The sequence below is a fragment of the Pristiophorus japonicus genome, chromosome 20 (genome assembly GCF_044704955.1).
Source record: "Pristiophorus japonicus isolate sPriJap1 chromosome 20, sPriJap1.hap1, whole genome shotgun sequence".
Taxonomy (NCBI): domain Eukaryota; kingdom Metazoa; phylum Chordata; class Chondrichthyes; family Pristiophoridae; genus Pristiophorus; species Pristiophorus japonicus.
This window is the reverse complement of record NC_091996.1, coordinates 14578157-14592902: the sequence shown is the minus strand read 5'-3', so window position 1 is coordinate 14592902 and position 14746 is coordinate 14578157. Positions and strand designations below refer to the sequence as shown.

General features: G+C 46.9%; 1 protein-coding gene across 1 annotated transcript; it reads left to right on the top strand.

The window, feature by feature from the left end:
* Window positions 1-4778: 4778 nt before the first annotated feature.
* Window positions 4779-8274, top strand: LOC139232878 (beta-1,3-galactosyltransferase 9). The gene is made up of 2 exons (XM_070863369.1): window positions 4779-4809; window positions 7145-8274. The coding sequence occupies exons 1-2, from the start codon at window positions 4804-4806 to the stop codon at window positions 8249-8251; spliced, it is 1113 nt and encodes a 370-aa protein (XP_070719470.1). The 5' UTR covers window positions 4779-4803; the 3' UTR covers window positions 8252-8274.
* Window positions 8275-14746: the final 6472 nt, after the last annotated feature.

Genomic DNA, 14746 nt, shown 5'->3' with positions numbered 1-14746 from the left:
GAGCATGGCCACTAGCAGAACAGACGAGAGGTTCTGTGTTAAGGAATGGTTGGGACAGAGATTCAACATTGTTAAAGCAGCACACAGTTCTCCAGGCAGACAAGGGCAGTCAGGCATGCCCCAACATGTAGTCGAACCCAGAGGGGGAGTTCGACAGAGACAATGGCAAGCTGAACAGCGATTCACGCCATTGCAAGGGACAATGCGGCCAGTAATGGGGCCATCAACACCTGTTAATGGTGCACTCAAGGACAATAATAGGGGCAGTCAGGGACGATCGACTGGCAAGGGACCTTTTGTTTCAAACCGCAACTCAAGCTGGAGGCGTGGAGGCATACATTCAGCCGGAGTTTGCAGAGATGAGCAAAATAGCTGCAGAAATTGCAGAAATGGACACTGGGGGAAATCGCTGGAAGCTGAAGTTCAGCGAGTTCATGTGGAGCAAGTATACAGTTCATACACCAGGACGCCACCGATAATGATGAAAGTGCTCCTCAATGGCATCCCAGTATCAATGGAGCTAGACACGGGGGCCAGCCAGTCCCTGATGGGTATCAAACAGTTCGAAAAGTTGTGGGCATCCAAGGCCGAGGCCAAAATTATCGCCGATTGATGCACAGCTACGGACTTACACAAAGCAGATCATTCCGGTGCTAGGCAGCGCCACGGTAGTCGTGACCCACAAAGATTCGGAGAACAGGTTGCCACTCTAGATTGTCCCAGGGGACGGTCCCGCACTACTGGGGAGGAGTTGGCTTGCTGTCATGAACTGGAAATGGGGTGATGTCAATGCAATTTCCTCTGTGGAGCGAGTATCATGCTCACAGGTCCTGGACAAATTTGACTCATTATTTCAACCCGGCATTGGCACTTTCATGGGGGCCAAGGTAGTGATTCACATAAACCCGGATGCCAGACCAGTACACCACAAGGCCAGAGCGGTGCCGTACGTGATGCGGGAAAAGATAGAAGGCGAATTGGACCGCCTGCTGAGGGAAGGCATCATCTCGCCAGTCGAATTCAGCGACTGGGCGAGCCCGATTGTGCCGGTGCTCAAGGCGGATGGGTCGGTCAGGATATGTGACGATTACAAGGCCACCATCAATCGGGTGTCACTCCAAGACCAGTACCCGCTACCGAGAGCGGAGGACCTCTTTGCGATGCTATCCGGTGGCAAACTGTTTTCAAAATTGGACCTGGCCTCAGCTTACATGACCCAGGAGCTGGCGAGTGAGTCGAAGAAGCTGACCACCATCACGACACACAAGGAGTTGTTTGAGTACAACAGATGTCCGTTCGGGATTCGCTCGGCCGCCGCGATCTTCCAACAAAATATGGAAAGCCTCCTCAAGTCGATTCCAGGGACGGTGGTTTTTCAGGACGACATCCTTATTACGGGTTACGATACTGAAGAACACCTCCACAACCTGGAGGAGGTGCTACGCAGACTGGACCGGGTAGGTCTGCGACTGAAAAAGGCGAAGTGCGTCTTCCTAGCTCCAGAGGTAGAATTCCTGGGGATGAGGGTAGCAGCAGACGGGATCAGCCCTACTGCATCCAAGACGGAAGCGATCCAGAGAGCACCCAGACCCCGTAACATGACGGAGCTGCGTTCGTTCCTGGGGCTCCTGAACTATTTTGGTAACTTTCTTCCCAAATTGAGCACGCTGCTAGAGCCGCTACACGTGCTCCTACGCAAAGGACGCGAATGGGTCTGGGGGGACAGCCAGGAAAGGGCTTTTAATAGAGCACGCAATTTGTTATGTTCCAACAATCTGTTAACGCTATATGACCCATGTAAGAAACTTGTGTTAACGTGCGATGCGTCGTCCTATGGTGTCGGTGTGTGTTGCAGCATGTCAATGCCAAGGGTCAGTTACAGCTGGTAGCTTATGCCTCCAGGAGTCTGTCCCAAGCAGAAAGGGGCTACGGGATGGTAGAAAAGGAGGTGCTCGCATGTGTATATGTGGTAAAGAAAATGCACCAGTACCTGTTTGGCAGGAAATTTGAGCTGGAGACAGATCACAAACCCCTAACGTCCCTTTTGGCCGACAACAAGGCCATAAATGCAAACGCATCGGCCCGCATACAGAGGTGGGCATTCACGTTAGCTGCCTATGACTACACAATTCGGCACAGACCGGGCACCGAAAACTGCTCCGATGCACTCAGTAGGCTCCCACTAGCCACCACTGAGGGGGCTACCGAGCATGCTGCTGAGATGGTCATGGCCGTTGAAGCTTTCGGAAGCGAAGGCTCACCCGTGACAGCCCGTCAGATTAAAGTCTGGACAAATAGAGACTCGCTATTGTCTCTAGTCAAGAAATGTGTCCTGAACGGGGACTGGGCAGCCACGTACAGGGCATGCCCTGAGAAATTTAAACCATTTCACAGGCGCAAGGATGATCTCTCGATTCAGGCCGATTGCCTACTGTGAGGAAACCGCGTAGTCATGCCCCAGATGGGCAGAGAGGTGTCATCAGAGAACTCCACAATGGGCACCCGGGCATTGTCACGATGAAGGCAATTGCCAGGTCACACGTTTGGTGGCCAGGGTTAGACGCAGATCTGGAACTTTGTGTTTGCAGGTGCAACACGTGTGCCCAGCTGGGCCATGCGCCCAGGGAAGCCCCCCTTAGCCCCTGGCCATGGCCCGCCAAGCCTTGGTCACGCATGCATGTGGACTACGCAGGTCCTTTCATGGGGAAAATGTTTTTGGTTGTAGTAGACGCCTACTCCAAATGGATCGAGTGTGACATTTTAAATTCAAGCACATCCTCTGCCACGGTGGAAAGTCTATGGGCAATGTTCGCCGCCCACGGTCTACCGGACATCTTGGTCAGCGACAATGGCCCGTGCTTCACAAGCACTGAATTCAAGGACTTCATGGCAGGCAATGGAATTCACCATGTTAGAACGGCACCGTTCAAGCCGGCCTCAAACAGCCAGGCAGAACGAGCAGTGCAGATAATCAAACAGGGGATGCTCAGATTCCAAGGGGGTTCCCTACAAGCCCGCTTATCACGCCTCCTGTTGGCTTATAGATCCCGACCACACTCGCTCACAGGAGTTCCACCCGCAGAGCTACTAATGAAAAGGACGCTCAAAACCCGATTATCCCTTATACACCCCACCATGAAATAAATTGTCGAGAGCAGGCGCCAGTCACAATATCACTACCATGACAGGAATGCGAGGGCGCGATGTATTGATGTAAATGATCCTGTTTTTGTCCTCAACTACGCTGCAGGGCCCAAATGGCTCGCAGGCACTGTGGTTGCCAAAGAGGGAAATAGGATTCTGGTAGTTAAACAACAAAAAGGAGGTTTAGCAACCCCATAGAAGAAACAGAGGAAGAACACGATATAGAGTTCACTCCACCACAGGTGACCGAACACCAGAACCAAAGGGAGGAGAGCCCAGTCACTGTGGGCAGTCCAGACAGGCCTGAGGCACTGCAAACAGCAGACACTCAGGCCAGCGCCCAACAACCGGAGCCCCAACTCAGGCGCTCTACAAATGAGCGTAAACCACCAGAGAGACTCAACCTGTGATCCCAATAAGACTTTGGGGGGGGAGGTGATGTCATGTATTCAACCAGCATTGTAACCCATGTATAAACTGACCTAAGTTGTACACTGTGAGAACACTGACCACTAGGTGGGAGACACTCCTAACCTGGACCTTCAGGTATAAAAGGGGAAGCTCCACCCACCTTCATCACTTGAGTGCTAAGGAATAAAGGACAGGTCACAGACTGACCTTCTCTCAAGCATGGGCCTCGTGTGCATTTATACTGTGTAGTAAGGATGTATCACAATCAATCATCAGCAACGAAAGCCACAATATATAGGGATGATTAACTTGAATCCTAATGAGCAATTAATCACATAAAACTGGGTTTGCTCGGGATCCAATACTGTACAATTCAATATGCCTCTAAAAAAAGACCACTGCTCTTGCCTTGGATCCTGCTAACAGAATAGTTCCTAGCCTTCATTTTGAAATATAGTGAAAAAAAAGATCCCAATTAACTTAACCTTTCCTATTTGAAAACAAACCATTTTGAATAAAGACGGAGGTTTTCAATTTGCCTTAAGTACCTGAATTTAAACCACATGCCTTGACAAGCATTGACTTTATGATTTATATTTAATAGTCATTGATTAATATCATCATAGCCTCCATATATTCCATAATGCAATAAACATGATAATTCCCTACTGTATGAATTCCATTTGTTCTACGTAATATTCAACTCATTTCGGGAGTCCTGATGTACTATTGATTTCTATCTAATTAACTTGCCTCTTTTATGTCCTGATATTTGATATTCAAGGTTATCCATTGCTTCTTTGGTACTAAATAATTCACCTGGTGCAAGTTTACTTTCAACATCACAAACTGTATCAAGAAGGAATAAATACACAGCGAAAAAGTGCACAGTGTAATTCATTCAACGTTGTACAAATTCAGGCAAGTTACCAAAACGATATCAGAAAAAGTTTGCAATAGAGCAAAATCTAACATGACTGAAATGTTCTCCGTGTTTTACCTGCTTCTTGTTCCTTTTCTCAGGTATTCGATCCGAGAGCAAGCTATAGGGTTTCACTCTGTGACTGCATCATTCTGACAGGGGAATTAGGTTAAGCAAACAGCATCTTTCTTCATTTTGAAATTGCACAGTAGAGTTTGGCACAAGTCGGCCGCTCAACAGACTGAGTGCTGCAATTGCTGGTGGCCAGGTAACCTGCACATCGCTAAGGCTTTAATCACCTGGAACTTGATGAGCTTGTGCTGGCCATGCAGGTAAGGGCGTTGTGATATTGTACCAATAAGTATTGTATCAGAGGGCAACTTTAAAAAATCATATAGTGTGACTGGAACAGAAGATAAAAAGGGTCAGTAACAGAGAGTATTGAATTATCTTATCAGTTTGGCAACATTTAAAATAAATACTCATTTAAAATGAGTGTTATATAGAACTCTGGTGAGACCACACCTGGAGTACTGCGTACAGTTTTGGCCTCCTTACCTAAGGAAGGATATACTTGCCATTGAGGGAGTGGAACGAAGGTTGAGCAGACTGATTCCTGGGATGGGGGGATTGTCCTATGAGGAGAGATTGAGTAGACTAGGCTTATATTCTCTAAAGTTTAGAAGAATGAGAGGTGATCTCATTGAAACATACAACATTCTTACAGGGCTTGACAGGGTAGATGCAGGAAGGATGTTTCTTCTGGCTGGGGAGTCTAGAACCAGGGGTCACAGTCTCAGAATAAGGGGTCGGCCATTTAGGACTGAGATGAGGGGAAATTTATTCACTCAGAGGGTGGTGAATCTTTGGAATTCTCTACCCCAGAGGGCTGTAGAGGCTCAGTCATTGAGTATATTCAAGGCAGAGATCAATAGATTTTTGGATATTGAGGGAATCACGGGATATGGGGACAGTGCAGGAAAGTGGAGTTGAGGTAGAAGATCAGCCATGATCTCATTGAATGGCGGAGCAGGCTCGAGGGACCGAGTGACCTACTCCTGCTGCTAATTCTTATGTTCATATTCATTCGGTAACTGTACACTTTTGCATAATACAGTTCCAATTTGTCTATTAGAGAAGTTGTAGAGCCATCAAAGCTTACAGCACCAGAAAGAGGCCCTTTGGCCCATCATTTCTGTGCCAGCTCTCTGCTGTCGGACCCAGCCACTTCCTGTAAATAATGTTCATTGCAATACACAAGTATACTTGTGAAATTGACTGAAAGAGCCATGATGTAAAATGATGAATGCTTCACATTTTTCTCCCGCCCTCCCTCCCGCAAATGAGTAAGAGGGTATCACAAACATTTTTTCATGATGGAGGGTGCCTCTTCTTCTAAAAATAAATTGTAAGTTGTAGTGGGAGGAGTCCCGGCTCTGTATGTAGAGCAATTTCCCACATCTTCTTTAATTGTAAAATGGTGCCACTTTTGATAATAACATAATGAAGAGCTTTATTAAAGGACTGCTGATTATACCGAAAAGGGTGTTTGACCACGCATTATCTGATTATCTGGAAAGAGAGGCGAGCCATGCGTTCACAGTGATGTCACATACGGGTAACGCAGTCACACATTTTGAGGCAAGCCAAATAGTTTTCCCGGTGGAGACAGGGCCCCTTTCGTGTTACACTTTCTCTTCAATTAATAGTTGAGGAGACTGCACAAAATGGAGGGCTGCCCAAGGCAGGTGGCCCGGGGAGAACAGGGGAGGAAGGCGAGGTGGGTGGGGTGGTAATGGGAAGATACTCTCGATAAAAGGGAAGCTACCGTACAAAAAAGTACATCTCCAATAGTTGGTGCCATTGAGATAGAATTGAAACTTGTAAACCTTATTTTCTTTGAAGGGATGTCCTTGAGCCTCAGAAGGTGCAAATCTGAACAACCAAGGTGAAGCTGGTGTCAGAAGTTATAAGTAAATTGGGGTTCTTTTCTTTCAAAAAGAGGTGATCTGGAGTTGACCTCATTGAAGGTTTCAAAATGACGTGGACAATTGTCAGAGTTGATCCAGATAAATTATTCAGTCGACTTAAGGCTTCAAGTACCGAGGTTAAAAATGAAAAGATGGGAGTAAAAAAGGGAAGTTAGCTGTAATTGTTTTCACTTTTCTTGGATTATAGTTACCAGGGAAGGGCAACGAGGTGGGCAGAATAAACGGGCATCAGATATTTTGCTGGGGAGAAAGGAGATTGAGCGACACAGTGAGAGGTAGGGTGGACAGAGAAAGGCTGTTCCCATTAGTTGATGGTACAAGGACTAGGGGACACAGATTTAAGGTTTTAGGCAAGAGATACAGGGGGGATGTGAGGAAGAACTTTTTTACGCAGCGAGTGGTAATGACCTGGAACTCACTGCCAGTGAGGGTGATGGAAGCGGAGACGATCAATGATTTCAAAAGGAAATTGGATGGGCACTTCAGGGAAATAAACGTGCAGGGCTCCGGGGGTAGAGCGAGGGAATGGGACTGACTGGATTGCTCTACAGAGAGCCAGCGTGGACTCGATTGGCCGAATGGCCTCCTTCTGTGTGTACTAAAAAGAAAAGTAGGTTTGTTCCATCTAATGTTCATTTCCTTGCCCTAAGTATTCTTCTTCTTTTGGTTCGTCCAGCTGTTATTCTGTCGGCTCCGCACACATCAGTGGTGCTTCCTGCTCTTCAACGTGATTCTTTTCCATGCCTTGCTCTTTGGGGCGGACTTTGTGGAGGAATACCTGCTCCAGTCCTCCCCAACCACCTACACAGATGCCCAAACGCTGGATATCCGAGAGAGAGCCAGGAAACTAGACATGGGCCCGGTCAAGAGAAACGCCTCCAGGTTCTTCCGCATCAGCAACACAAAGGCTTGTGGCGGCGGTGACCTCTTTCTCCTGGCTGTCGTTTCCAGCGACGCAGAAAACACAACGCGGCGGGAAAGGATCAGGAAGACTTGGGCCAACATAAGTGAGGTGCAAGGTTATGGATTGTTGACTCTATTTGCAATTGGGGTCCCTCGAACGCAGGCAGCCCAAGAGGACATCAACAGAGAGTTTGCAAACCACAGGGACATCATCCAGGGCACCTTCGTGGACTCGTCCAACAATGCCATCCTTAAAACCATCATGATTATGCGCTGGGTTGTAACATTTTGCCCCAAAGCTTTATTCATTCTGAAGTCTGATGACGAAACGTTTGTCAACTACAGAAGTTTGATGGAATACTTGCTTAGTTTGAAGACGCATGCAGAAGATCTCTACATTGGGAGGGTCTACCACCAGGTTATGCCGGTCAGAGACCCCCAGAGCAAATACTACGTGCCGGCCAGTCTGTATTCAGAGAAATATTACCCCGATTACTGCAGTGCTACTGCCTTTGTCATCTCGCAGGATGTTGCCCGGAAGGTTTTCGTCGTCTCCGTGTCGATGGAGACCTCAATGCCTGAAGACATTTATGTCGGAATCTGCGCCAAGAAGGCTGGCGTGGTGCCCATCCACAGCTCCAGGTTCTCTGGGGAGAAGCACATTCGGTTCAATCGCTGCTGCTACAAATTCATCTTTAGTTCTTATGGGATGACCAACCAGGAGCTGGCCAGGGCCTGGGAGGAGACCGATGACAGCGGACACTGCACTATGATAGAAACATACTACGGACTGATCAAGTGCAAAGCGTTAACCTATCTGGACAAGCTCACATCTCACGCGAGCACAGAGACAGAGGAGTTTGTTACCCCGTCACACTAAATGTTGCTTCATTAAAATGGTAGTCCCCATAAAGTGGTCTAGCACTCTCGCCTCTGAATCAGAAGGTTGTGTGTTCAAGTCACGCTCCAGAGACTTGAGCACATAATCCCGGGCTGACACTCCCAGTGCAGTGCTGGGGGAGTGCTGCAATGTCAGAGGTGCCATCTTTCAGATGAGACATTAAACCGAGGCCCTGTCTGCTCTCTCAGTTGGACATAAAAGATCCCCTGGTACTATTTCGAAGACGAGCAGGGGATTTATCCCTGGTGTCCTGGCCAATATTTATCCCTCAACCAACATCACTAAAAGCAGATTATCAGTCCATTATCGCATTGCTGTTTGTGGGAGCTTGCTGTTTGTGGGAGCTTGCTGTGCGCAAATATGCTGCCGCGTTTCCCACATTACAACAGTGACGCTTTGGGATGTCCTTTGGTCATGAAAGGCACTATATAAATGCAAGTATTCCTTTATAACCTTGCCCATATATAGCTAATTCTTTTGAAAATATCTTTTTGATTTTAAATAAGATTTATTTTTGAAAGGCTATGAAACCCCTTTGTCTGTCCCTGGTCTCCCTCGTTGTACAGGTCTTGCTTCCTGTGGATGAGGGGTTAGGTGTGAGACCCAGTCCCAGGCCTCTGTGGGTGCTGCTCTTCAGCCAAGCACCAAGATATGTACAACATTGGCCCAGGAACGATTCTTGCACCCTATGGGGCAGTAGCTGGCCTCTGCTCCTCACCCTTACATCATAGAGCAGCCTGCCTCAGAAAACCCATGGAATGGGGGGAGGGACAGACGGCAAATCAAACCTCCGTCCCACCAATCAATGGTCACCATGCGCTGGTGCTCCAGCCCACAGCCCCACTATAATCCCTTCCGGTGAGGAGATGTAACCTCTCATTCCGACGCTCCTGATCTTTGGTCATCCGGTGCGGAGGGGAGCGGGCAGGTCGGGGGGGGGGGGGCCTCCTCATGGGACTGCTCCTGGGCCTGGCCAAGCTGGCCATTAACAGGATCCAGGCAGCAAACGGTCGAGGGGGTCGTTCAGCCCGACTGCCTGCCTCTCTTCCGTGCCTTCTTTCCACCAGGGTGTCCCTGGAGATGGAGCACGCGGTGTCCACCGGTACGCTCGCGGCCTTCCGCGAGAGGTGGTCACCGGAGGGACTGGAGTGCATCGTCGCCCCCGGCAACCAAATTTTAATTTGATTTGACAAGGTTGCCTTTTTAATTTGTGGGTTTGGGTGCCCTTACCAAAAGGGGGCACTGATTTAAAGTTATTTTAAAATAGTTGCAGACCTGTTGCATTGTGAATATCCTAGCCAGTCCCGTGATGTTCACAAGACTCACTTGGTTTAATTGTATCATTTAAAAGGGTTGTAATCTCTCATTTTTCAAGCTTATTTTCTTCCTCCTATTGGGCCATGCATTCCTGTATCCACAAGGAATTTCAAATTCCGGATCCTCCATGTACAGTGCCTGTGTTACATTGTTTTTAAACCTACTTAAAATTGGAAACTATTACAATCAAACATAAGAACATAAGAAATAGGAACGGTAGTTGGTCATTTGGCCCCTTGAGCCTGCTCCGCCATTCAATAAGATCTTCTACCTCAACTCCACTTTCCTGCATTATCCCCATATCCCTTGATTCCTGTAATGTATTTGCTTCATGGGTTCTTTGCTTAAGAATTCATAGCAACACATTGCTATTAAGAATTAGTTGGTTTATTAGCAAAGGTTTAACAATCACACTACACGTTACCAGTTTATCCACCAGGCTCACAACTGCATACCTCATCATGAATCCCCTGAACCCAACTGGCTGGGGTTTTATTGAGTCTTGTGAACATCACGTGACTGGCTAAGCCACCTCCAACTCAATAGCTCTACAAACCTGTGAGCATTACAAAAATCTATCGATCTCTGTCTTCATTGGTTTTTGTTGCTGTATTGTTGAATTCTCAATAGTTACATTTTTAGGAAATATGATCATAAATGTTCAAATAGAAAGTTGTCTCTGAGGCCCTGTCACCGATGACTGACAGCAGTGTGTATGCAGTTATATTATAAATCGTTTTTATTTTTAATTTAAGGACTATCCATCACTGTCTTTTTATTTCTAAAGAGTGCAAAGAGTAATTATTTGCTAAGGGACCGTCTATAATTGTTATGTTTTACATAAGTGTGCAAAGAGAACCCTGGAGATAATTCTCCAAATATATTTAAATGCTCAATGTCTTAGCTGAAGCAACAGTTTGGGTGCTGCAATACAAGGAGGCGGAACAATTTACCAGGGTTCCCACTTCTGGTCACCCTGCTGGAACATTAATATGTGTGTGCATGTGTGCACGTGTGTGTTTGTCCTTATTTTGGATGAGGACAGGATCAGACTCAGTTTGGTATTCCCCCCATGGTTAAATAGCCTGGCGATCCTTATCTTCTAGACCCACACATGCAGACTAGTCACTTCAGCAAGGCACCAGGGAGCTGCCTGCAACAATAACATAAGAAATAGGAGCAGGAGTTGGCCATTTGGCTCCTCGAGCCTGCTCCACCATTCAATAAGATCATGGCTGATCTGATCATGGACTCAGCTCCATTTCCCTGCCCGCTCCCCATAACCCTTTACTCCCTTATCATTCAAAAATCTGTCTATCTCCGCCTTAAATATATTCAATGACCCAGCCTCTATAGCTCTCTGGGGCAGAGAATTCCACAGATTTACAACCCTCTGAGAGAAAAAAATTCTCCTCATCTCAGTTTTAAATGGGTGGCCCTTTATTCTAAGACTATGCCCCCTAGTTTTAGTTTCCCCTATGAGTGGAAATATCCTCTCTGCATCCACTTTGTCAAGCCCCCTCATTACCTTATAACGTCCGCCCCTCACTATTATCCGGAAGGAGGGGAGAGGGGAAAATAAATAAGGCAAAAATGATCAATGTTCACAATTTTTAGTTAATGAAGTGGAAGTGGAAGAATATACTTTGCACACTTGAAAACAATGATACATTCACAGTATTTGAGCTTAGCGGGGATCTTGAAATGGTGATGGCCCTTCTTGGTCTGAAGATCCGTAGGCTGCAAAACAGGCTCGGTTTGTTTTTGGACACATTTATCAGGATTATAGTGGTTTACAGTTACAACATATTGCGATTTTTGTGTGTTTGGCATATCTTTATCTGGGCAGCTACATTGAGTTTTCTGGATGTGTTCGAGCAATTAGAGATGTCGCACCAGTAATTGAGACAAAATGTAAGAACACGAGAGTGTAAGAACTGAAGCTGAATAGATGAAAAGTGTTACTGTAAATTCTGAATTTGAATTGCAATAAAAAATACATTGTGTTATTTTACTTAAACCATCTTTGTCAAAACCATTTCTCAGAGACTGCCACGTGGAATAGTCATTAAAGTGTGTCTCAATGAGGAGGAGGAGGTCCTTCCTGTCTCATCCAGTGGTGTCCAACCTGTGGCACCTGGTACAGTCAGTCGGTAACATTTGTAAAAGGGAACTTTGAAACAAAAAAAAGTCTAAATCAGATGGACGGAAGGATTACAAATCAGGCCAAACAGTGTAAAAGTGGCCGGTATCTCTCTGGTGTTTAGAAGAACGAGAGGTGATCTCATTGAAACATATAAGATTCTGAGGGGGGTTGATAGGGTAGATGCTGACTGGCTGGAGAGTAATGCAGTTACACCCAGTCCGTTGAAATCAATGGACATCACTGTCAAATGCTGCACTGTCGGAGGTGCCGTCTTTCAGATGAGACGTTAAACCGAGACCCTGTCTGCCCTCGCAGGTGGACGTAAAAGATCCCACGGCACTATCTCAAAGAAGAGCAGGGGAGTTATCCCCCCGGTGTCCTGGCCAATATTTATCCCTCAATCAACATAACAAAAACAGATTACCTGGTCATTATCACATTGCTGTGTGTGGGAGCTTGCTGTGCGCATATTGGCTGTCACGTTCCCTACATTACAACAGTTCCCTATATTACACTCCAAAAAGTACTTCATTGTCTGTAAAGCGCTTTAGGAGTGTCTGGCGGTTGTGAATGGCGCGATTGAAATGCAAGTCTTTCTTTGTCAGCCAGGGATCAGTGGGTAGCACACTCGCCTCTGAGTCAGAAGGTTGTGGGTTCAAGTCCCACTGCAGAGACTCGAGCACATAGTCTAGGCTGACACTTCAAGTGCAGTGCTGAGGGAAGAAATGTCTCCTTAACTCAGTCCTAAATGGCCGACCCGTAATTCTAAGACTGTGCCCCCTATTTCTAGACTCTCAAGCCAGAGGAAACAACCTCTCATTATCTACCCTGTTAAGCCCTCGAAGAATTTTATATATAATGCAGCAATCGACACAGCATAAGCTGGGATTCTGTCCCACATCTCCTCAGCCTCTGGGGGCGACAAATCGTTCTAATCCCATGTTCTGCCTCAGCATCATTAGTTTTAAGGTATTTTTATATGGGTCCTTCGGGTGGGGGTGGATGGTATAACTAATGGCAACGGTCTGGATCTCCCTCTGCCAGCTGTACCGATACAGCAACAACAACTTGTATTTATATCACGCCTTTAACATAGTGAAACATCCCAAGGAGCTTCACAGGAGAATTCTGACATAAAAAATTTGACACCGAGCCGCATGCGGAGAAATTAGCGCAGGTGACCAAAAGCTTGGTCAAAGAGGTAGGCTTTAAGGCGCGTCTTGAAGGAGGAAAGAGAGGTGGAGAGGTTTAGGCAGGGAGTTCCAGAGCTTGGGGCCGGCAACAGAAGGCACAGCCACCAACGGTTGAGCGATTATAATCAGGGATGCTCAAGAAGGAAGAGTTAGAGGAGTGCAGACATCTGGGGGGGTTGTGGGGCTGGAGGAGATTGCAGAGATAGGGAGGGGTGAGCCATGGAGGGATTTGAAAATAAGGATGAGAATTTTTGAAGTTGAAGCATTGCTTAACCGGAAGCCAATGTGGGTCAGCAAGCATAGGGGTGATGGGTGAGCGGGACCTGGTGCAAGTTAGGACATGGGCTGCCAAGTTTTGGATCACCTCTAGTTTATGTAGGCCAGCCAGGAGTGCATTGCAATAATCAAGTCTAGAGGTAACACAGGCAATGATGGAGGGCTTCAGCAGCGGGTGAGCTGAGGTAAGGGCTGAGATTTAGTTATGCCACGGATATATGATCGAAAGATCATTTCAGGGTCAAATATGACACCAAGGTTGCGAACAGTCTGGTTCAGCCTCAGACAGAAGTTGGGGAAAGGGATGGAGTCAGTGGCTAGGGAACGGAGTTTGTGGTGGGGACTGAAAACAATGGCTTCGGTTATCCCAATATTCAATTGGGAAAAATTTCTGCTCATCCAGAACTGGATGTTAGACAAGTGAGCCGACCTGAGGGGGAACTGATGGCACTGTAGACCCATGAATAATGTGTACGAGGCAGATCTATCAATCTTCTGTCAGATCTACTGCCTCATATCATTTGATCTAAACATAGGGGGGCTGAGGGTCCTGCACTCATCAACAGTCAGGTCTTCATATTACACAAGCAGAGACCCACTGGCCTGTGGAGATGGGCCTGTGGAGTGAAAACTCAATGCCAGGGTGAGTGGCACACCGAGATCGATCACCTAGCCCTGAACATGAAAGAGGGAAGTATAACCAGGCCCTGAGTGGTCGACTGGACTAATTTTGATCGCCTAAAGTGGTCGGCGAGGAACTTTGGTCTGGGTTTTATCTGGCTTTTCGTCTTGTGATCAGCTAGGGAATCCGATTATACTAGCCTCGTTCGCCAAATGTGATATATTCTTATGACATCACTAACAAGCACACTCCATAAGACGGCTCCAACTGTTATCATGTGACTTTGTCACGTGACCCTTTTATTGTATATAGAGCAGTAGTTGCATTACCACAGCAGTCCACTAGATGGAGCAGTAGTTCACTAGGTGGGGCTCTATTACACGCCTCTCCCAGGAGATTACAGGCAGTGGGGTGGGGTGGGGAGTCTAGCTATTGTGATACACAAGGCATCGCAGTTGTGTGGGACAGGCTGGATATACCTATGCATCTTTCCCTGTCTGCCGTTGGCATATGTTGGTATAAAAGCGCTTGCACGCAATCATTACAGGTTTGAAATGATTTCCTCGGTGTCTGATATTTTATAAATTTGTACGGTTTTGATTTATTGTGGGATGTTAGTCATTGTTCCGGTTAGTTGCTTGTGCCAGCGAGCACAGACACTGATCTTCCATGCCCCATCACTTGACAATGTTCATCGAATACAAGAGCAAGGATGCTATGCTTGACCTGTATAAAACACTAGTTAGGCCACAGCTGGAGTACTGTGTGCAGTTCTGGTCACCACATTATAGGAAAGATGTGATTACACTAGAGAGGGTACAGAGGAGATTTACAAGGATGTTGCCTGGACTGGAGAATTTTGGCTGTGAGGAAAGATTGGAGATGCTGGGTCTGTTTTCTTTGGAACAGAGGAGGCTGAG